The 25,297-nt window shown below is 39.1% G+C and overlaps 2 protein-coding genes across 2 annotated transcripts in view; both read left to right on the top strand.

Moving 5' to 3' along the window:
- LOC309501218 (uncharacterized protein) overlaps window positions 1-25,297 on the top strand; it is a 175,767-nt gene that overhangs the window by 90,836 nt on the left and 59,634 nt on the right. The gene's annotated exons all lie outside the window — the stretch shown is intronic.
- LOC309501187 (GTPase IMAP family member 9-like) lies at window positions 659-3,053 on the top strand. The gene is made up of 2 exons (XM_082173258.1): window positions 659-736; window positions 1,426-3,053. Exons 1-2 carry the CDS (start codon window positions 715-717, stop codon window positions 2,040-2,042), a joined length of 639 nt encoding a protein of 212 aa, XP_082029384.1. The 5' UTR covers window positions 659-714; the 3' UTR covers window positions 2,043-3,053.

Genomic DNA, 25,297 nt, shown 5'->3' with positions numbered 1-25,297 from the left:
TGAGCATATATGCGTTTGAATAGTTATGCTGATTGGATTAGGACTGGTAACACTCTGGAGTCTAGGACGGGTTCCTAAACTTCATTTACATGCTTTGTTCAAACCTCAATGCAAATCCCTCCCCCTAAAATGTATATAAAATTGCAAGGCAACGTTCCTTCTATTAGATTGTTGGATGACTGCAGCAATGCACAGCGAGGTCCTCAATAAAGAATAACTTCTGCTTGAACGATATCCCAACGTCTCCTGGTCTCTGCTTGGACGAAGAAAAAAAAGTTTTCTACAATAGCAAGAAACTTCTTGTCATTAACCGCTATTTGTAGAGGCATTCCCAATAGATGTGTTCAAAGCAGCTCACAGTGACAGCCCCTAAAATCTGTTACTGAAGGAAATAAGTGCTTTCATTTCTTAAATTATCCTGTTCTTCATAGGATGTGCTTTTAATAATGGAAATCCTTTTACCTAATCCATAGAAAACAATACAAAAATAAATAATAAATAAATAAATAAATACAAAAACCCTGCAAACATCTCTTCTTGAATATAATCTTAAACATCAGCTTTACACCTATAGACACGCCTCATGTTTGTCTCTGTTCTGAAGCGCCAGGAAGTGAGTCCCGTCAAACACACTTTGAAAGTCCATTACAAGTAAAAACTACTAGACTGCTGGAGGAACTATAGTTTATTTGGAGCTCCAACTAAGGCAAAAATATGTCATGTAAAATGGACATTTGTAAGATTAGAAGCTATTTTTATGAAAGACAAAATGTCAACATGTTCACAGTTTTTTGTGAGACACTTTTACTGTTTTCATATTGGTCAACACAGATACGATTTTGGATCTGTTTATGCCAATTTAGGCTGTTTTTTTTTCATAAAGTATTTTATAAGCAGTCACACATGTTTTTTTTTTTACTCTCTTTCCATCTAGAAAATAAATGTAAATGTAATACAGTCATGTATTTGCTGGTGCTAATAGCCACCAGTGCACTGATAATGCTTTCCCAGGTGAGAACACACACAAGAGAGAGATTTATTAATTGGTTTAGAGAGATAATTTAACCTAATTATTTTTAAAGAACATACTTTCTGAAAACATTATTCTGAAGCTATTTGGAATTTAGTCTTGCTTAATCTGTGTGTTCTGTGATCTGTTGTTTTGTCTGCAGATCATTGAAATTAAGCAATTTTCTTTCTTCAGAATTATTCTCCATCGATAACCTTTGTTCAATTCTGATTTAAGAATTTAATTGATGTTAGATACACTTATATGTCATTTTTAATCAATAATGTGCAGTTTGACACCCATACAGATGAGGTGGACCTAATTTCAGTAACTCCTTTTTCACAAAGAGAGATTATTTAAGAAGATTTAAGATGTCACCCACCTTAAGAAGTGTGTTTGTTCTGTATTTGTTGCAGGTGACGCCCAACATCTCTCAGAGCTCAGGAATGTGTTGATGGGATATAGATATGCTGGTAAGAGTTCAGCTGGAAACACCATCCTGGGCAGAGAGGAGTTTGACTTGAAGAAATCTGCTCAGTGTGTGAAGAGACATGGAGAAGTAGCAGACAGACACATCACTGTCATTGAAGCTCCAGGATGGTGGAGTACTTTCTCTGTAGAGGAGAGTCCTGAGTTACTGAAACAGGAGATTTTGCTCAGTGTGTCTCTGTGTCCTCCAGGACCACACGCTGTACTACTGATCATACGTGTGGACACTAGATTTAAAGAGACTAAGAGAAAAGCATTGCAGGAGCATCTGGATCTTCTCAGTGAGAGAGTCTGGAGTCACACTATAGTGCTGTTCACTCGTGGAGACTCTCTGTTAGACACATCTATAGAGCAGCACATTGAGAGTGAAGGGCCGGATCTCCAGTGGTTGCTGGACAAATGTGGGAACAGGTTTCATGTTCTCAACAATCACAACATGAGTGACGACACTCAGATCAAGGAGCTGCTGGAGAAGATTGAGGAGACAGTGGCACAAAACAACGGCTGCCATTTTGAAATAGACAGAAAGTGTTCTGTGCAATGACCCTCTCTGATCCTCTGGAGGACCTGGGAAATCAGAGGACAGGGGGGAAAAGCATATAATAAGCCTGTCGGCCACTCTTGCGACAGAGCATCCAGGCCTAAACTGCCCTCTTGTACCGTGAGGGAGTACCATCCCAGGCAATGGGTCGTCTCCCTGGAAGCAAAGAGATTTACATGAGCTGTCCCGTATCGGGTCCAAATTTGGGCTATTACCTCCGTGTGCAACCGCCACTCTCCTGGGAGAGGTCCTGTTCTAGACAAAATGTCGGCTGCTCTGTTTGTCACACCCGGGATGTGGATTGCTCTCAGTGAGGACAGCCGTGGCCCTGCCCATGTCAGCAGGTTCGTTGCCACCTGAAGACAGCGTAGTGATTTTGTCCCTCCTTGGTGATTTATGTGGTAAACTGCTGAGGTACTGTCCATTCTCACTAGCACATGCTTGTGGCGAAAAAAATGTAACAGACCCTTGAGAGCAAGATGAACAGCCCTCAGTTCGAGCACATTTATGTGTTCTGATGACCAATGGGGATCCCATTTGCCCCTTACTGACCTGCCTTCCCAAACGGCTCCCCAGCCTGTCAGTGATGCGTCTGTTGTTATCACTGATCTTCTGTGAAAACCAAGTAAAACCAAGATGGCGGCCAAGATGGCGGCGGCGTGAGTGTCTGGTGCAGACTGGTCTGCTAATTATGGAATTATTTGTCTTCAACTAACTTTGCGATAAGTATTATATTGAATTTGAAAGCCTACAATAAAAGTCTCCGTTGATTATTGACTTAAGCAAGCTCTTCCTGAAGCAGTCAGCTTTGATCTGTACTAGAGATATAATGGAGCAGACCGCGTCAAACAAATTCCTTTTGGACGCACTACAACAATTAAAAACTGAAATGGTCTCCCATTTTGATGTAAAGATAGACAATCTACAGATGAACTTAGAGACAATAAAGCTTTCTTTATCAAACCTGGGAGAACATATATCGGAGCTTGAACAAAGAGTCAGTGGCAATGAGGATAATATATCTGATCTTGGAAAGCGTATTAAAACACTTGAGAGTGAAAACGTTTACCTGCGGGACAAGGTGGATGATGCCGAGAACCGTAACAGGATTTACAACCTGCGCTTTGTTCACGTTCCCGAGGAGTCGGAGGGCATGGACACGTGTGGATTTGTTTCCATTCTGATTCAGCAGCTTTTCGGGAGAGAAAGTTTTACTACTCCCCCAGTTGTTGAGAGGGCTCACCGTTCTCCAATGCATCAAACCAAGGACAGTGGTAAGCCGAGGGTGATTGTGGTGAAGTGTCTTAGTCTCCTTGATAGGCACAAAATCCTCCGACTTGCCCGGGAGAAAAAACAACTTGAGTACAACGGTGATCGTATCCATATTTTTCCTGACTTTAGTGCTGCTTTACTTAGTAAGCGACGTCAATTCGATGACATTAAGAAACAACTCCAACAACGTAAACTGGAATACACAATGATTTACCCGGCCACTCTCAGGATTATCTCTAATGGGAAACCTCTTTTGTTCAAAACCCCAGTAGAAGCGAACTGTTTTCTACAGAGCGCTGTAAAACGTTAACTGTCTTACTTGACTTTACTTCATTCGATGGAACTTGCTGCAAATGGTGCCGACTTTTTCTGAATGCTTTGACTTGAACTGAATTTATTTGAATTGATTATATGATAAACGATATCACTTTATTATTATTATTATTATTACTTCTTTTTTTTATTATTATTATATATATATATATATATATATATATATATATATATATTTTTTTTTTTTTTAATATATATATATATATATATATATAAGACCTTGTTGATAAAAAGTTGAAGCATATGCTCTTTAGTTGTATAGTGTGACTTGTTTAATTTTATAATGCTACTAGAAGTGGCTTTCTTTTGTTTTGTTTATATTGGGAGTTGAATAAGTAAATGATGTAAATACAATATTCAGCATATATTAGCAGATAGTCTGTTTTTCTTTCTCTTCTTTTTTTTTTTTTTTAATTTCAATGTTCTGGACCAGGCAGTCTGTGTTTGTTAGTGCGTGGATGTGTATATGTGTATATGTGTGTTGCTCTTTCATCCAATCATATGTCCCTCTCTCTTATTTATTTCTGAATGACTATGGTTAAAGGCTTATTAGTTATTCATTGAAATATTAGGAGTCTACCTCATAAAATTGATCTTCTCAGAGCATGGCTCTCATATAACAAACCTGCTGTTATTCCTCTTTCGGAAACTTGGTTAAATAGTAATGTACGTGATGATGAAATAAGTCTTGATGGCTATAATGTATATAGCAGGGACGTGCGGTCAGGGTAGGCAGGGTAGGCAGTGCCTCACCAAAGGAAATGTTGACATTTTTGTATTTATTAATTCATTTATTAATTCCAAGAGCTTTATTAATTCACCACATTATTAATTGCATTTATTTTATTCCAAATATTAATTTTTGTAACAAAAATGTTCAGGAATACACATATAATATACTAATTTTGCCATTGTTTGCTCCTAAAACCATTGTTTCATGCAGGAAATTCAAGGCCATGGCCATTGAGGCAGAGGTTAGCAGTGCCTCTTTGGTCCATAGAACGTAGTTTACGTAGATTTGCGCATGCGCAGTCAGTTCTCATGCTGTCTTGAATTATCAACATTGAGGCAGAGACCGAGCTTGCTTCATGTCACGTGATCCACTCGGTCTCACTCAATCCGCGCTTCCCGATACTTAGCATCTAGCGGCGCCTAGCGTTGGACAGGCCCGGGGTGGGTAATCGGGAGAATCGGGAGAATTCCCGGTGGGCCACTTCACTTTTGGGCCGGTCGAGGAATTTTTTTAATTTTTTTATACACACGTTCTGCATTCTGACACCGCAGCGCGCAGCCTCTGCATGGGTTGTACCATGTGAGGGAGTTCTCCCCTCCCCTCCTATAGAGTTGGTTGGGTCCATAGCCCGTCTTTTCCAAAACGTTTTCTCAGGTAGGCTACCGCGGCAACGCCGGCACCTACCGATAGCTGGGCCGGCCCTACCGTAACGGTACGAGTCAGGGAGGATGGATGGGAGGAAGAGGCCAGGAGGTATGGAAGCATGTTTCTGCCACAGAATAAAACATTTTAAAAGATAATTGCGACTTTTTATCTCACAATTGCGAGTTTACAACTCGCAATTCTGTCATTATTTCTCACAATTGCAAGATATAAAGTCAGAATTGCGTGAAATAAAGTCAGAATTGCGAGATTTAAAGTCAGAATTGCGAGATATAAAGTCAGAATTGCGTGAAATAAAGTCGCAATTGCATGTTATAAAGTCAGAATTGCAAGCCTACCCATGACAAGATTTCACCGCACGTTACTGGTATATAGAGCAGACAGAGGCAGTCGTGGTGGAGGAGTTGCTACTTATGTTTCCACAAACCTATCTTCTGAACTTATTGCAAGTGAAAGCCCCGTACACTTTGAATGCCTCTTTGTTAGAATATGTTTTCATCAAAACAAACGATTGATTATAGGAAATATATATAGACCTCCGAATTCGTTATCCGAATCAACCAATAATATCCTTAGTACTATTAATTCTTTAAATTGTTTTAACGAAATTATAGTAGCCTACTGGGAGATTTTAATCGAAACTGGCTTTATAGGTCCTCTTTGAAAGAGAGGAATCAATTTGAAAGCCTAAATCTTGTTCAATTAATACGGGAACCCACCAGAGTGGAGGGGAACTCCAGGTCTCTCTTAGACTGGATTTTGGTCACGCACCCTGATAGAATTGCTGATTCAGGTGTTTTTTCTGATTGTTTTAGTGACCATTCAGTTATTTTTTGTATCTGGAAAATAAGGTTACCTCGTCTATCACGGTGGAACCCAAGAAAAGTTATGCCTTGTGTTTTCTTCAGGAGAATTTTACACTGTTAGCTAACTGTCGAGCTTTGAAGAAGCAACTCATTGCAAGGACAGTATAGTAAAAGGACAAGCGCACGGCGGGCACAATTGAACAAGGTTATGTGCAGCAACAATGAGTCTACGGTCAGGCAAAAAGTACCAGCCATCTTCTCAGAATGGGAGTGTGGAAAAACAGCAAGAAGCTACTCAAAGTGATGACGCATGTGCAAAGTCAGTACAGTCACGTACTTCAAGACAGTCAAGTAGAGCTTCCACAGCTAGTTCCTCAGCGATAAAAGCTCGGGCTAAGGCAGAGGCTGCCCGTGCTGAACTTTTCTTTGCAGAAGAAGAAGCCAGAATCATAAAGCAAAAAGCTGACCTTGAAGCGAATCTCCATATATTAAAAAGTCAGAAGGCTGTTGCTGCTGCAACAGCTGAAGCGGCAGCATATGAAGAAGATGATAAGTCTATCAAGAGTGAACTTAGTCCAGAGTTATTAGAGTTACCTATCAGTTCAGCTCAACGCACCTCTGAATATGTCAGGCAACATTCAGGAGCACACTCTGGGGAATTTCCATTGAAGGTTGATCCACTAGCCTGCCACAAGGTGGTGCGTGCGCAGTGTGAAATGGCCATGAAGGACGCAGACTCTCGTCATTATGAGAAAAACAGAGTTGTTAATAGCAGAAAAGCTAATGTCAAACAACCACAACAAAAAGAGGAAGTTGACAATAAACTTTACTACCCGGAACCTGCAAGAGAGTCATTTCATCTTCAAAGGAAGCCTTTATCCGAGACTCAAGGTGTGCAAGACGTAACAAAATACCTTATTCGGAGGGAAATGTTGAGTGCAGGTCTTCTGAAATTTGACGACCACCCTGAGAATTACTGGGCATGGAAGGCATCATTCCAAAGTGCCATACAAGATCTCAACCTTTCATCAAGGGAAGAATTGGATTTGATAACAAGATGGCTTGGTGAGGAATCTGCAGAGCAGGCAAAGAGGATTCGCTCTGTGCATGTGTTCAACCCAACAGCAGCACTCAACTTAGTCTGGCAAAGACTAGAGGAATGTTATGGGTCATCAGAAGCAGTAGAACATGCTCTGCTAAAAAAGGTTGAAGATTTCCCTAAACTCACCAACAAAGATAATGTCAGGCTAAGGGAGTTAGGTGACATTCTTCAGGAGATAGAGTGTGCAAAAGAGGGAGGATATTTACCTGGCTTGTCATATTTGGATACAGCTCGTGGAGTAAATCCCATTGTGGAGAAGTTACCTTACAGCTTGCAAGAGAAATGGGTTGCCACAGGATCCAAATATAAGGATGACAATGGAGTCGCATTTCCACCTTTTCGTTTCTTCTCCAGCTTTGTAAGACAACAGGCACGAGTGAAAAACGACCCCAGTTTTGCCTTTACATCCTCCAGCACCCAGAGCTTTAAAACTGAGAAATACACAAGAAGTGGCAACAGAGCTTCTGTGACTGTGCACAAAACAGATGTTCCACAAGATTATATGACTATCCAGTGTAGCTCTGGTGAGAAGATTATGGAAAGTCCTGATAAGCTATGTCCTATACATAAAAAGCCCCACCCGCTAAAAAAATGCAGGAGCTTCAGAGCTAAACATATTGACGAGAGAAAATCATTCCTGAAAGAGAACCGTATTTGTTTCAGATGTTGTGGGTCAGTACAGCATATGGCAAAAGACTGCAGAGTGACACTTAAATGTCTGGAGTGTAACAGTGAGAAACATGTCTCAGCGCTACATCCTGGTCCTCCTCCCACTGCAACAGGGAGCCAAGAAGCCGACAAAGATGATGGCGGGGAGGTGAGTGGAAACGCTTTGACACCAGTGACATCCAAATGCACAGAGATATGCGGCAATTCAGATGGTCAACATTCCTGCTCCAAAATCAGTCCAGTGATAGTGTATCCTGCTGGAAGAAGAGAGGAAGCAAAGAAAATGTATGCGGTGTTAGACGAACAAAGTAATAAGTCACTCGCTAAATCAGAATTCTTTCATCTGTTTAACATTACAACCACATCAGACCCATACACACTGAAAACTTGCTCAGGGGTAACCAAAGCAATGGGCAGAAGAGCTACAAACTTGATGATCGAATCCATAGATGGCAAAATACAACTACCACTACCAAGTTTGATTGAATGTGACATGATTCCTGATAACCGCACAGAGATCCCATCTCCTGAGGTGGCACGTTGTCACCCACACCTACAGCGAGTTGCTGAGAGGATTCCTCCTGTGGATCCAGACGCTCCATCCTCATACTCTTGGGAAGAGATATCCTGCGGGTGCACAAGGTGAGAGAGCATATTAACGGACCCCACAGTGCTCCTTATGCGCAAAGGCTAGACCTGGGATGGGTCATCGTGGGTGACATCTGCCTAGGAACAACTCACAAGCCATCAAGTGTTAATGTCCTGAAAACACATGTGCTCAGTAATGGCCGCACATCTTTTCTTAGCTCATGCCCAAACAAAATCTTAGTGAAGGAGACTCTCAGTCAGTCATCACATCTCGGCTGTTCTCCAGCCTCTTGTACACAGGAAGAGTGCCTTAGTGGTAGTATAGACATGTTGGGATCTGCTGTTTTTGAAAGAACCAGGGAAGATGAAAAATCAGCGCTTTCAGTGGATGATCAGGTTTTTCTTGACTTGATGGACAGAGAAGTCTATCAAAATGAAGCAAACAGCTGGGTGGCGCCATTACCATTCCGCTCCACCAGACAGTGCCTTCCAAGTAACAGAGAGCAAGCAATGACGCGTCTTTATTCTCTCAGGAAAACACTGGACAGAAAACCTGACATGAAGAAACAGTACATTGACTTCATGCAGAAAATGTTAGAAAACGAGCATTCAGAGCCTGCTCCTCCACTGAAGAAACATAAAGAACACTGGTACTTACCGTCATTCGGCGTATATCACCCTCAGAAACCTGACCAGCTAAGAGTGGTATTTGATTCAAGTGCTGAATATGAAGGAGTGTCCTTAAACAAAGTGCTGCTTAGTGGCCCTGATTTGAACAACAGCCTCTTGGGGGTCCTTTTACGTTTCAGAAAAGAACCTATTGCATTCACAGCTGATATACAGCAAATGTTTTATTGTTTTGTTGTACACGAAGACCACAGAGACTACCTCAGGTTCCTTTGGTATGAAGACAACGATCTCAGCAAAAAGGTGAGGGACTACAGAATGAGGGTCCATGTGTTTGGAAATAGCCCCTCACCAGCCGTGGCTATTTATTGCATGAGGCACGCTGCAGCAGAGGGTGAGAGAGAGTATGGCGCTGATGCCAAGCAGTTTGTCGTAAGACATTTTTATGTTGATGATGGACTTGCATCTGCACCAACCCCTGAAGAAGCGATTGACATCCTAACAAGATCACAGAAGATGCTAGCTGACTCCAACCTGAAACTGCACAAGATAGCATCTAACAGTCACAAGGTTATGGAAGCTTTTCCAGCTGATGAGAGGGCCAAGGATCTGAAGGAGTTGGACCTCAGGTCAGATGATCTCCCCTTACAGCGCAGTTTGGGGGTCCTGTGGAACCTGGAAACAGACAGTTTCACATTCAAAGTGTCTCAAGAGGAAAGACCATACACTAAGAGAGGTGTTTTGGCCACAGTCAACAGTTTGTATGACCCTTTAGGATTTGTGGCCCCTATAACAATGCAGGGAAAAGCTCTCCTTCGTGAACTCTCAGCTGAGCAGAATGAATGGGATGAACCACTTCCTTCAGAAAAGAAGGAGGAATGGAGTAGGTGGAAAGAATCATTGAAAGATCTCCAACATCTCCAGATAGCAAGGTGCTATGTTCCGTTCCCACAGTCCTCTGCCCAAAGAAAGGAGCTGTGCATCTTTTCAGATGCCTCCATAATAGCAATTGGAGCTGTTGCCTACTTAAAGTGTATCGACAGTGAAGGTCAGCAGTACGTTGGATTCGTTATGGGCAAATCCAAACTAGCCCCACGACCCGCACATACCGTCCCACGACTAGAATTGTGCGCAGCTGTTCTAGCTGTGGAGCTTTATGAGCTAGTCAGAGACGAGATAGATATTAACATGAATGCTGTGAAATTCTACACAGACAGTAAAATTGTCCTTGGATACATTCACAACAGCACTAGGAGATTTTACACATATATTGCAAACAGAGTGACTCGTATCCGTAAGTCTTCTCATCCTGAGCAGTGGCATTACATCTCTACAGAGGACAATCCTGCAGATCATGCCACCAGACCTATCCATGCTTCTCACCTTCAACACACAAATTGGCTCTCGGGACCATCATTCTTAACACAATCCAACCCAGAGCCAGCACAGATCGACATCTTCACTCTAGTGGAACCTGACGTAGATGTGGAGATACGACGTGATGTAACGACTTTGATCACAACAACTTCAGAAACACAGTTAAAGTCACATCGCTTTGAAAGATTCTCTCATTGGATGACTCTGTGCCGCACCATAGCTTTGCTCATCCGTGTGGCAAGATCATTCAAGACATCTTCAGATCAGAGAAACTTTAAAGGATGGAAGTGTAACACTGAGGCAAGCACCGTAAGTGAGATCTTTCGTGCGAAAGTTGTAATTATTCTCACTGTGCAGTCTGAAATCTTTAGGGAAGAATTCAAGTGTCTGGAAACGAAGCAGACATTACCAAAGCAGAGTCCACTCAAAAGGCTCAACCCCATTATTGATGAAGATGGATTGCTTAGGGTCGGAGGTCGTCTCACACCTGCTAACATGACAAAAGAAGAAAAGCACCCACTTATTATTCCCCGTACTCATTACATTGCTATTCTCTTAGTGAGATACTATCATGAGAAGGTGGCGCACCAGGGACGTCACATCACGGAGGGAGCAATCAGAGCTGCAGGACTATGGATCATCGGGAGCAAATGCCTGGTCTCATCTGTTATCTTCAAATGTGTCATCTGTCGTAAACTCAGAGGAACACTACAGATCCAAAAGATGGCAGACTTACCAGCTGACAGGCTCTCACCAATGCCACCTTTTACCAACGTTGGACTTGATGTCTTTGGTCCATGGATGGTTATGACGCGTCGCACAAGGGGAGGCAGTGCAGACAATAAAAGGTGGGCAGTACTTTTCACATGCATGACAACAAGAGCTGTGCACATTGAGCTTGTGGAATCCATGTCCACATCCAGCTTCATAAATGCATTGAGAAGATTTTTCTCAGTACGTGGACCTGCCAAGCTTCTGCGCTCTGACAGAGGCACTAATTTTATTGGTGCCTGTAAAGAATTGAAAATCGACCACAGTGATGCAACATTAAAGCCCATGTTGCAGGTTAGAGTACCCAGTAAGCCAATGTATAGAAAAATAATGTAGGAACTATATTTAAATATAAACATATACTTATAAAACGCTATTTAGGCTTCTGGAGTCGTTTTTGTGAGAAATTTTTACTTCCGCATTTGAAAACCGCCGAACCGGAAGTGACGTAACATGAGGTAGAGCGGTCAAAGTAAACAATAGGAAAGCAATGGATCGCCATGACAGCTCGGAAAGCTGGGGGAATTGTAGTCTAAATGTTTACTCGTATGTCGTATGATATATATATATATATATATATATATAACGTATATATAATTCATATATATGATGATATCATATAATTATGAGCCTGAAATGAAGCCAAGTGAGAAGGACAGGCCAGGGTTAGACAGAACAACTGTGAGTTGTGGTGTGAGGAGAACAGGGCGAGAGAACAGTGTTAGCTTATAGATGTATTCACGTTAGCCGACGATATGTACAACACTATGCTCAGATCATAATACTGTACAGATTATTATCATCATGTATCAGGCAATAGCAAAGCTAGTACTTAGACCCTTACCTGCATGTGTTATGTGTGTCAGCCATTAGGAGACAGTTTCCAGAGGAAGGGGGACTTTATAAAGGCTTTGAATTGACCCATTTGGTGACGATGAATAAAAAAAATGATCACAATCACAACTGTCTTACTGTATAAAAGCTTTATATGTAGAAACAGCCAACACAAACATTAAAGTCGGTTTTTACAGATTGAAAATGAATTATAGAACATAATGTATTATATTTATAATAATAATAATAATAGTGTCTTCTGCAGACTAATAACAAACACATAAATGCAGTACATTACAAGTTTATGTAGGATATGTTAATTAATTAAATTAAGACAAGGCACATTTTGTAAAACAGATGTACAATGTCTGACGGATCCGTGAGCGTCATGTTTCCCGCCGGCGGCCGAACCACATGCTGATGGCGGACCGTCACCGCGGGCGACCCGATGAAGGAGCCGGGACAGTGTCCACATATCGCCGGGATTATAATCATCCGGTCTATGGTGAACGCTACACACTACCGCGTTATTCAAAACAGAAGCAGAAGCAGAAGTGAAGTCCCGTCTCTTACCCTGCACAGAACGCTCACAGGCACGGAAGATCGCACCGTCCTTTTATTCGGAAACCTGTGGACTCGATGTCCTGACAGGCCATAATTCACAATCATTTACCACGACGATGATTAATTGAAATACAATAAGCACCGAAAACTACGGAAGCCCTGAACCGCAACGTAAAAAATAATAATAATCCGTAAAAAAAAAAAAAAAAATACGTAAAAAAAAAAAAAAATTATGTAAAAAAAAAAAAAATGCTATCATTTCGAGATTAAAGTCGAAATGTTTCGAGATTAAAGTCGAAATGTTTCGAGATTAAAGTCGAAATCTTTCGAGATTAAAGTCGAAATCTTTCGAGATTAAAGTCGAAATCTTTCGAGAATAAAGTCTTCCGTAGAAGTTGTGTGTGTGCTTGCCGTTATTTCACATTGCCGCACATGCGTGTGCGTGTGTGTGTGTGTGTGTGTGTGTGAACTGGATCTATACAAAATAATAGCTTTTTACTTTTATCTGGGCTTTCAACAAAGGGATATTCTACAACATGACATTAGGCTATAGGACTTTATAAAATATACTGTCAGACTGGATCAAGATATCCAGCTTTATGAATGAATGAATGAATGCATGAATGAGGCATTTATAGATAGCGCTTTCACATGTCTACTGTAGGCCTACACTTAAAAGCGCTTTACAATCATTTCAGGGAATCTTTCCTCAACCACCAGTGGTTATTATATTTGAGGAAATCACGGGATCCGGCCAAATGATTGGATACAGAATGATGCACTTAAAATGTATCCAGAACGTACGGTGTCTATTATAGACGGCAGTTCGACTTCACAAGCGCATGTATTTACACACATGCACACGCATGAATGCCTGTGCGGCAATGTGAAATAACGGCAAGCACACACACAACTTCTACGGAAGACTTTATTCTCGAAACATTTCGACTTTAATCTCGAAAGATTTCGACTTTAATCTCGAAACATTTCGACTTTAATCTCGAAACATTTCGACTTTAATCTCGAAACATTTCGACTTTAATCTCGAAATGATAGCATTTTTTTTTTTTTTACATAATTTTTTTTTTTTGGGGGGGATTATTTTTTTTTTGGGGGGATTTTTTTTTTTTTTACGTTGCGGTTCAGGGCTTCCGTAGAAAACACACTGAATCATGACCGCTCCAACTGAATACCAACCTATCTCTGCACTGAGCGCGAACGCAGAGCCAAACGACTACCTCATGTGGCGTCATATGACGCGATGGTGAAAAAAAGCGTTTTTTTCAACACGGTCAAGGAAACTGTCACGTTTTCTATTAAATTTGTGCCCTTATGTCTTGCAAAACAATTTTTAATCCTGCATTTACTTTTCATATGGTATTTTCATACAAGGTTATATTAATAAAAAAAAAAAAAAAAAACCTGCAACATGGGCTTTAAACAGCTACCTTCAGGAGAAAAACTGTACATGGCAGTTTAATCCCCCACATTCCTCACACATGGGGGGATCGTGGGAAAGACTCATCGGAATAGCCAGGCGGATCCTGGATGCCATGCTTCTTCAGTCTGTACATACTCGGCTCACACATGAAGTACTGAGTACCTTGATGGCTGAGGTGATTGCAATAATAAATGCCAGACCATTACTGCCAGTGTCTACCGACCCAGACATGCCAACTGTTTTCACGCCAGCAATGATCTTAACTCAGAAGACCAGTGCTCTAGAGGCCCCATCTGGCAACTTTGACCCAGCAGAGCTTCATACAAAACAGTGGAAACAAGTTCAGTGTCTTGCAGACACCTTCTGGAAGAGATGGAGGAGGGAGTACCTTGCCACTCTTCAGAGTCGACAGAAATGGACAGACGACAAACCCAACATCAAACTTGGAGATGTTGTTTTGCTCAAAGAAAAACAAGCTCACAGGAATGACTGGCCGGTAGGACGTGTCATCAAAACATTCCTCAGCAGTGACAACAAGGTTCGAAAGGCAAAAGTAAAAATAGTAAAAGAAGGAACTGTGAAAGTGTTTCTGAGACCAATCTCTGACATGGTTGTTCTTTTATCTGAGGGACAGTAAAAATATGTTTTCTGTATCGCTTTTGTGTTAAATCTTGTTTAATGTTTTTGTGACACAACCTCATTGTGTCAGGCGGGGAGTGTTTTGACCTCTCTAAAGTAAATTAAGAGTTTGGTTTTTCATCATAATTGTGTGCGCAACAGTGCCCCCTTTTGGCTATCAAGCAGCAGTAGCTTTAGTTTAGTAAATTTCCATAACAATTTAGTTGCAGAGCAGAGCGCCAGTGCTGTTTTCTCCTGCTGCATTTCTTTCTTTTTACATTGTTGCCTTGGATACTATTTGTCCGTAAGTACTGTACATATTACTAAAAAATGTTAAAAGTAATTGTACTTGGCATATCTTTGGGTTATTGGAGTTTTCTCATGTCAAATGACTAAATTGATAGTTAGCATAGCTATTAGCTATGACTCAGCATTTCTGTTGCTATAAGTTGTGTACTTTAGGTATCTGTATTGGTTTGATCTTATTTCTGTTTTGTCTTTTGCTCTTTGTTACAGTTTTACAGTATAATAAGAAAAGTAAAGTCTTCGTGGAACCCAAGAAAAGTTATGCCTTGTGTTTTCTTCAGGAGAATTTTACACTGTTAGCTAACTGTCGAGCTTTGAAGAAGCAACTCATTGCAAGGACAGTATAAACACGTAAAGACCTTCCGCGCTGATCGGATGACGGTTTTGGGCCGATCGAGCGCGAGCTTACAATATAAACATTGTAACATGTTGTCACTAAACTTAATACAATTCTGTTTAGTTACCAAATGTTTTGACAATCACAATTACACCTATTGTAATGCATGCAAGGTTTTTTATTTTTTATTTTTTTTACATCACCCCAATCCATGTGTTTCTCTTGTGCAATTAAAATATCGTGATAATACCGTATACCGTGATAAAAGCTCAATCAATTAATCGCAGCATGAAAATTTTATACCGGCACATGCCTACTTCGGAGTGGCTACAGAAAAAAAGAGACTGCAACCGGCCCATGCGAAAACAAGGATAAACATCGGAAGGGCATTAAATGTAGTCACGCGATGCTGATGTTGTTAACATTAACAATTTGAGAACAAAGTATAATTTGCACGGTTTGACATGATATTATAAGCAATTGTTAGATTTAATCAGCGTGATTTACTGCAATGCTTTTTTTCCCTTAGTTGGTCAGAACAAAAGTTAATGTTACTTGTTCAGACGACATTTTCTGGTAAAAATTATTATGTTGGTCATAGGCTATTTCCAAATAGTAGAATCTGTGATTCCGAATGACAGTATCCACTCCTTCCACACACATTCACCTCAAAACATTGTATTCATCCGCGCTGTGCTGTGCCGAGGCACAACCCACGTTAAGTTGATAATTCCGTGAATAACTGCAAAATTTTGCAGATTTCGGACAGAGATTCAGAGAACAGAGAGGAATAAATTCGATGTTCGAGCGCTATCTGAAACGCGCCTCTCTCTCTCTCTCGCTCTCTCTCTCTGTGCGCACAGATAACGCGCAAATCCCACTTTCGCCTCTTCTTCCGTGTTTAAAATTGTTTGAATGTAAACTGTCAAGACAAAACACGTCCAAATTATAAACTTTCACTCTATGATGGTTAAATTTAGCAGTTAATCCGTGAATCACATGCCTGCCGAACCGTGGGGCCTGATCCGTAGGGCCTGATGCGTACGGATCACTGATCAACTGCGATCCGTTCCACCCCTATGAGTCACTGAGGATATCATAGTTAAATTTCACTTTAGAAGGAAATGTCCCAAAGAAAATTGGGAAGTAAAGTCTTGTACGTTTGCACCAATCATTTTAACCAGACTGCTTCACAAAACGAAGCACTGTAGCTGTGTCCCAATGTGAAGGCTGCATCCTTCGAAGGACTGAAGACTTCAAGGATGCAGCCTATGCGTCCTCCGAAGGACGCACCATGTAGCCTTCATAGGATTTCCTAATTGCGCAACCAGGTGTTTCTGATCACCGCTCCTCAACGGTGCGAGAGGACAGCTGCCATCCTGATAACTCATTTGATATAGCCTAATTGAGTAAACAGCTATGGAGCCAGAATTGGCTATTGTCATTTTTATGTTTTATATTTTACTGGAGGACATGGTGAGGATGTTTCAGCCCCAGCGCTGCCGGATCATGTATTTTCGGTTTAGCCCTGTTTGAATATAAAACCCAATTGAATATAAAAAAGTCCAGTATTTCTCGCGCTCGTCATCGGCAGCTGTCACAGTTGCCAGGCGACAAGAACAGTCCTTGTAGGCTAGACCGGTCCGAGCGCTTCAGATGCGCCCTTTGATATGGGACGCAGCTGTAGTCAGCAACAATTTGTTAATATAGTGACAACAGACCTACATTTTGTTACTTTAATTTTCGGAACTGCATATTTCATTAAATATTCACGTACAAATGTGAAGTAACCTACTGAACCTGTTTTCCCTATATGATTTTACATTAAACTACACAAAAGTATATAATGTAACAACCTTGAAAATATTCAGAAGTAAAATGCAGTAGTAGCATAATATAAATACAAAACTATAATAAAAACCCTGACAAGGAGTTTTTTCCCCTGCAGAATACATACCTCTAGTTTTACTCTTGATACTAAAAACCTATTAAAAGTACTTTTTTCAGAAATTACTCTTTTTGAAAAAGAAAAAAAGACCTCAGTGACATGGCAGCCGTTGACTGAGTCAGCCCTGCAAACCTGTTGGTAGACAACTTAGTGGATAGTGGAAAGATGCACTCAAACACTCCGGAGAGCGTCCCAGATGATGTCCCACCAGCAGAGAGGCCTTACCAGGGGCAGCCCATTCCAGTCCAGCAGCTCCAGGGTCTCCCTGCTCAGCTGAATAAAAGTCTACATCATTTTTTTCTTATTTTATGTACTGTAAATGTTTGTTGATTTTGATATGTTTAACGTATGTTGTTAATAGTTGGAAAAAGTACTTTAATGTAGCCCGTGGAACAAATGATTTTCATTTACCAATTTTATTTGAAAAAAAAAAGGTATACAAGAGTTTGTTTCATGTAGAAATTATGACTGTCAAAAAAATAAACAATGTCCAGAACAATTCATTCTCTTTTATTTACACATTTAAAGTTGCATAAAAATAATGTACAGATTTTTCTTTCCTTTTAAAAAATAAAAGGGAAAAAAGTTAAACAAGAATAAGTAGAAAAAATATTTTTTTTTCAAACATTTTCTCAAGAAGAGAAAACTGCCTGTCCATCCTCTCCCTACTCTCCTGTGCTCTCCTCGCCTCTGCCTTCGTGCAGGTGCTGCTGGTGCTGGCTCCTCCTCACCGTGGGCACCCACTGCTGAACTGGGCCATGAGGACAAACCAGGGCCAAGTTTCAGCAGTGGGTTTCCCACTCACACCCTCACCTGTCCCAGGACACTTGCAATCCTAAGGGCAGAGCAAATGAACCATGGCTTGTTAACAACAACAGCACAATACATTTCAGCAAAGACGTGTGTATTAACTTTCGTACTTTGTATTATTATTTTATTTTTTAATTGCTCTAAAAAAACTTAACACAGGGGTGCAATCTTAAGTGCATTGTTAACATTGCAAACTATGACACATCAAGACATGCATACAAAATACTTAAGAAATCATATTTCTATATACAAAAATTTTGTTAAAACCACATAGCTTTCATGACAGCACTACAAAAACACGTAAAAGTGAAACCCCATTGCCTTATCAACTGCTTTTCTTATTGTTGTGGGCTTTATAGGGTGGGTGATATTTCTTATAATACACAAGTGAGATAGACCAGTGCAAATATTACAAATAGGTCGTTAAACTAATATTAGCACAAGTTTTGCCTCAAACTACCTGACAAATGAAGCCACACAATGGTGACGAAGGAGTTAAGATGAAGTTTATAATAAACTTTAACTCGGTTTCGCTAGCTATTTAAGTAAATGAAAACATAATGCTTACATTTAAATGTGAATTTGCTGTCCACCACCGAACTCCAGTCTCGACCGCCTTTAAAAATAAATAAATAAATGCTGTCGTCACCGGCGCGCAATGAGTTATGGGGTAGGATAGGCCGCTAAGTGTCCATTTATGTACCCTTCCTTTCACGAGGAAACGAAGGACGCATTTGGCGTCGCTTTTGAATCAGGGTAGCCTTCGTCGCGTCACGATGACGCAACCGTCCTTCGAATACGGCCTTCGGAGGATGCAGAACTGAATTGGGACAGCCTTCATCGCGCCGCGGTGACGCAATCGGCCTTCAAATGCGACCTTCCAAGGATGCAGCCTTTGAATTGGGACGTCCTTCGTCGCTCCGCTGTGACGCAATCGGCCTTCAAATGCGGCCTTCGGAGGATGCAGCCTTCACATTGGGACACAGCTTGGGTCCCCCATGTGGCTTTGCTTCCTGAAAGTACTGCTCCACCCCAACATAAAAGGCCACACCCACTTCAGCCACTCATTTCATGAAACATGTCAGGTCATATACGATATTAGGCCTATGTATAAACATTTTTGGAGGGCAACACCATCATGCTATAGAGGGACATAATTATATATATATTATTAAAGCTGCAGTCGGCAAGTCTGGCAGATTGGGTCGATTAGCCAAAATGTTGAATGTTTACAACTCTCATGCCCCTCCCCACTACCAGCGAGCACCCTCCCATCGAGGTCGTGCTCGTCAGTGCGTCACTGTGTGTGTGTACCTGATTTTCTGTGAACGCGTCCGTCTCTTCAGCATCTATCAACACCATGGACTCGGAGGTAGGCTGCCCTGGCTAATCTATCCATAGATAGCAATAACCGAGGAATTGGAAGCTTGTTAGTAGATTTTCTCTCCGCCATCACGCTTCATGCAATCTCCAGGCGAACTTCAGGCGTGGCGTGTGCATGTGATATTAACGTGCGCGAGTGAGGGGGATCTGTGGCGTGTGCACGACCTGTGATTGACAGTCAGATCTCACACCCCCCTGCGCTGATTGGACCCGATGATCCGGGAGCGGTGGATTTTTGCAAAACAAATAACACGCTCCAGGTGGAGTTAGAAGCTCTGGTTTTTTTCTAAAACCATCTTATTTATGTTGTTCTGTCGGATTATAGTGTCAATGTCACTGAATATGATAAAAAAAATGTCGCCGACGGCAGCTTTAATATGTCGAGACAGGCAGGCGTGACAATAAGAAAATGTATATTTAAAGTGAGATGACGGACAACAACTGAACATAGACAGATGGAAACTCATGGCCAACATAACACGTGTGTTAAAATCAACAGGAACAAAATTCACAACCTATTTCACTTCCTTTTTCAAATATGGAGCAAGCAATTATGATTTAACATCCAATGATGTTTTTATACTCTTTGCAGGGACACGGGAAGATATTTTAGGTTGGGGGGGCTGTGGGGTTCACCACTTTTTAATAATAAACAATATCAAGTCTATAAAACTCGTCAAACCGATTAGTACACTCGTTTAAACAGCATACACACACCAGTCCCGGTTATTTAACTACACATCACATTTTTGACATGATTGATTCAGCGTTTCAGTCATTATTCAACGGACGGGTCTGAAGTTATTGCTGCTCTCAGGGGTGACTTATGTGCCCAAACTTGGGAAGAACTGTATACAACTCCTGACCCTGATAGGGCTTACAATGCCTTCCTACTTACCCTAATCCAATTGTATGACCAGCACTGTCCGCGTAAGAAATACTACATTAAAAACAAAAATAGCCAGGATAAGCCATGGCTTACCAAGGGCATAGCTAAGGCCTGTAAGAGAAAACAACAACTCTACAGAGTTTATTTAAAGCAAAGGACTAAACAAACTGAAGAAAGGTATAAAATGTATAAAAATAAGTTAATTCAAATAATAAGGTCTAATAAAAAAGCGTACTATTACAATTTGTTGGAGCAGAACAAGAATGATACCCAAGGTACCTGGAGGGTTTTGAATGGCATTATCAGGAATGGGAGAAAAAAGGAAGAATATCCAAATTACTTCACAGTGAATAACTCAATCATCAGTGACAAAAAGGAAATTGCTAATGCATTTAATAGTTTTTTTGTCAGTGTTGGGCCTAAGTTAGCCAATGGAATTGTGCAATCAAACAATGCAAATGAATTTGAAGAAATTAATGTTAAAAATAATTTAAACTCACTTTTCATTGAAAGTGTTAGTGAGAGAGAAATTATGGAAATTGTACATTCCTTCAAGACTAAGAGAACGACAGATGGATTTGACATTGATATGGTCCTCGTGAAAGATATCATTGATTGTATTGTTACTCCGTTAATGTATATATGTAATCAGTCTTTTTTAATGGGTATCTTTCCAAGTAAAATGAAAACTGCCAAAGTAATACCTATTTTTAAAAGTGGAGAAAAGCAACAGTTTACCAATTACAGACCGATCTCAATACTCTCGCAGTTTTCAAAAATATTGGAAAAGCTATTTGTGAAACGACTTGATAGCTTTATAGACAAGCATAACCTGTTAAGTGAACATCAGTACGGTTTTAGATCCAATAGGTCCACTTCAATGGCCGTCACTGAACTAGTAGAACAGATATCAATATCTATTGAGAACAGTGAGTATGCTGTTGGTGTCTTTATTGACCTTAGCAAGGCCTTTGACACTATAGACCATTCATTGCTTTTAAGTAAATTAGAAAGGTATGGTGTCAGGGGCTTAGCACATGCTTGGTTAGAAAGTTATCTAAGTGACCGAAATCAGTATGTACACATTAATGGTATCAGTTCAATGGAGGCAAAAATAACCCACGGTGTTCCTCAGGGCTCCGTTTTGGGACCTAAACTATTTATTATGTACATTAATGAAATTAGTGAAGTCCTTAACAAATTGCAATGTATCCTATTTGCTGATGATACCAGTTTGTACGGTTCGGGAAAAGATCTTGAGCTGCTTTTGAATTCAGTAGAAACCGAACTTAAGATACTCAAAAAATGGTTTGAAGTAAATAAACTTTCCATAAATCTGCATAAAACGAAATATATTGTATTTGGAAACAAGGTAGTAAACAAACTATGTCGACTCAAAATTGGGGAGGTAGAAATTGAAAGGGTGTATGTAATAAAGTTTTTGGGAATCAATATCGATGATAAGTTAAATTGGAAAGCGTATATAAATATACTAAAGACTAAAATTTCAAAACTTATTGCTATACTGTGTAAAATAAAAACCTTTGTGAATCAAAACGCATTATATATACTGTACAATTGCCTCATCCTTCCATACCTTAGCTATTGTGTGGAAATATGGGGAAATACCTATAAAACTAATATACAACCCATTTTCTTATTGCAGAAGAAAGCAATTAGAGTGATTAGCTATGCAGAATACCTTGCCCCAACAAATCCACTTTTTATTAGACAAAATATTTTAAAATTTCATGATCTTGTTGATGTTTACACAGCAGTTGTGATGTACAAGGCCCATAATTTCATGCTTCCTCACTGTCTACAAGAGATGTTTCAAACTAGAGAATCTAGATACAGCCTCAGAGGTACTGATCTGTTACAAAAACCCATGGCGAAGAGTAATACTAAGAGGAGGTGTTTATCAGTAAAAGGAGCTGATCTATGGAACAGTCTTCTTATTCAACTTAAGCGCTCTAAAACTATTAATGCATTTAAGAAAATGTATAAGTTAAATATTATGGAAAAGTATAGAACACTTGAATGAAGTACATTAGAAAAGTAGTTGAAAGTGGATGTATAATACAATCTTGATTGTTGAAGTTTAAGTTCTGTGCTTATATGTTACCATCACTGGAATAAGAGAAACTGTATAATTGTGTCATCTTTGGATATAGTGTCTCAGTTGTAAAAGGGGTTAGGCAAAATAAGTCTTGACTTCAGCCTAAACCCCTTCGGTCAGGCATAATTTAGCATTTAAATTCCTAATGTACACATTTTGTATTTATCTTTCTAATGTACACATTTTGTTTTGTTTTTCTTTCTTTGTTTTTTTTTTATTGTATTATGTACAGGATCTTTGAATTACATGTGACCAAAGATTTAAATGTTCATAATGACCGAAGAAATAAACTACTACTACTACTACTACTACTACTACTTATTCACTATACAGGACAGCCTCTCGTACCTTATTGCTTACATAATTTAACATATACATAACATTTTCTAATAGCCCACTTGAAGTGTTTATTAAAAATACATTACTAAATGCTAAAAAATCAAAAATGTAAATGCCGCAACCCCAGCACCCTAGACCTGACTCTTTAAATAAAAAAATACATTTAAGTTTATGATGGATCTTATGATTTTATTTGGTAAATTTTTTCGTTTTTTTTCTTCTTGTAAACCCATTTTTTAAAAATTCATGTTATGCTAGGTCTTGCTATAGTTGTAAATGTCTTAGTTCTTAGTTGTTTATAAAAAATAAAATAAGTTAGACATTCTCTTTAGAATAACATGCATTGATGAGTGTATTAAAAGTTTTTCAATTAAGGGTAAATAGATATAGTAAACTAGAAAAAAATAACTTGAAACAAAATAATCAATTCAAATAAAGATCTGATAAAAACAATTTCAACTTATACTAAAATAACTAAAACTGAAATTAAATATATACACTAATTAAAATGAAAAAAAAAAACGAATTCAAAAATAAATATAAATATAGCTGCGAGCAGCGATTACGGGCCCAAGCCGGTGGCACCGCAACCCCGGTGCCTTTAGTTACCTAAAGGCACCGGGGTGGCGGTACCGCCGGCTTTGGCCCTCCATCGCTGCTCGCAGCTATATTTATATATATATATATATATATATATATAAATATATATATATATATATATATATATATATATATGTGTGTATATATATATATATATATATATATATATATATACCGTTCAAAAGTTTGGGGTCAGGAAGATTTTTTATGTTTTTAGGAGAAGTCTCTTCTGCTCACCAAGACTGCATTTATTTGATTAAAAATACAAACAAAAACAGTAATATTGTGAAATATTATTCCAATTTAAAACAGCTGTTTTCTATTTTAAAATATTTTACACTGTAATTAATTTATGTGATCAAAGCTGAGTTTTCAGCATCATTACTCCCGTCTTCAGTGTCACATGATCCTTCAGAAACCATTCTAATATGATGATTGATGGTCAATAAATCGTGAGCTTAGAATTATAAGGTTCTATCTCCGTTTAGGGTAGTTCTGAGATATTGAGCATCAAAGTTTTTACATCCCAGCTGGCAAAACTGTTATGTAGAATAATCTACTATTATAGCTCAACAAGACCATCACCCTACAGGTACTTTAAGGATAGAATATCAAAATCCTGGCACATTTGGAAATGGGATTTTTTAAGATGGCCCAAATGGAGATAGAACCTTATAATTCTGAGAGCTCTGATTCTGTTTGGAATTATAAGGTTCTATCTCCACTTTTACAAATAAAACCACACATTTCAAAGAATAAATGTATATAACCATTGATTTTAATCAATTTATATATTTATAATACAAGCACACAGCTTGATTGGATTTTTTTATTTTGATTGGATATTGAATCTACTGGAGATAGAACCTTATAATCCCAACTCGGTTTATGTTTTTGTGAGATGGAACCTTTTTATTTGATTAATTATTAATAACTTTTTTTTTACAAAAATAACACCACACAGGCATTAATAAACACCTAATGCATCAGATTATGTCAAAAACTCAATTTCGACCAAAAGTGGAGATAGAACCTTATAATTCTAAGCTCACGAAATATTAATTATTATTTTCAATGTTGAAAACAGTTGTGTACAGATTTTTTTTCAAAATGCGTTGATGAATGTAAAGTTCAAAAGAACAGCATTTATTTCAAATATAATTTTTTTTTAACATTATAAATGTCTGTACTGTAACTTTTGATCAGTTTAACTCATTCTCGATGAATAAAAGTATTGATTTATTTTATTTCTTTCCCCCAAAAATAAAATTAAAATTATTACTGACCCTAAACTTCTGAACGGTAGTGTTTAATGTTACAAAAGCTTTAGATTTCAGATAAATGCTGTTCTTTTGAACTTTCTATTCATCAAAGACTGTACATAACTGTTTTCGACATTTAAAATAATAATGAATGTTTCTTGAGCATCAATCATCATATTAGAATAATTTCTGAAGGATCATGTGACAGTGACGACTGGAGTAATGATGCTGAAAACTCAGCTTTGATCACAGGAATAAATAACAGTTTAAAATATATTAAAATAGAAAGCAGCTGTTTTAAATTGGAATAATATTTTACAATATTACTGTTTTTGTTTGTATTTTTAATCAAATAAATGCAGCCTTGGTGAGCAGAAGAAACTTCGCTTAAAAATCTTACTGACGCCAAATTTTTGAACAGTAGTGTATTATATATTTATATAATTATATAAAAATGTAAGGGATAAGACACAGATAATTTTACTTGCCTGACCTGATTAGAACAATGAAAAAAACTTAAATGAAAAAATAACTTGGAAATCACTAAAACGAGGGCACGATTGAACAGTGGACACATAAAAACATACTCTGTCATTTTGTTCAGAACATCATTCAAACTGCAAAGTGTTAACTTATATTTTTGTACAGTAGCAATAAAACACAACATTGTGCTTTTTTTAAATACATTCAAGCAATCCGCCCCGAAAATGAAACTAAAATGCTCACGGCTGCACAGGCATTCATAATGGTGCGCGTCCTCAGCGAGGAACGAGCAGAACAGAGTCAACGTTTTTTAGGTCATTCCTCCTTCCATAGGAATTTATTGAAAACGCTCGCTCTGCTCCGCACCATTATCAATGTCCGTGC

The sequence above is a fragment of the Leuciscus leuciscus genome (assembly GCF_965113295.1).
Source record: "Leuciscus leuciscus genome assembly, chromosome: 6".
In the NCBI taxonomy this organism is placed as follows: domain Eukaryota; kingdom Metazoa; phylum Chordata; class Actinopteri; order Cypriniformes; family Leuciscidae; genus Leuciscus; species Leuciscus leuciscus.
Note: the sequence above shows the minus strand (reverse complement) of the source record. Positions and strands in the feature narration are given on the sequence as shown.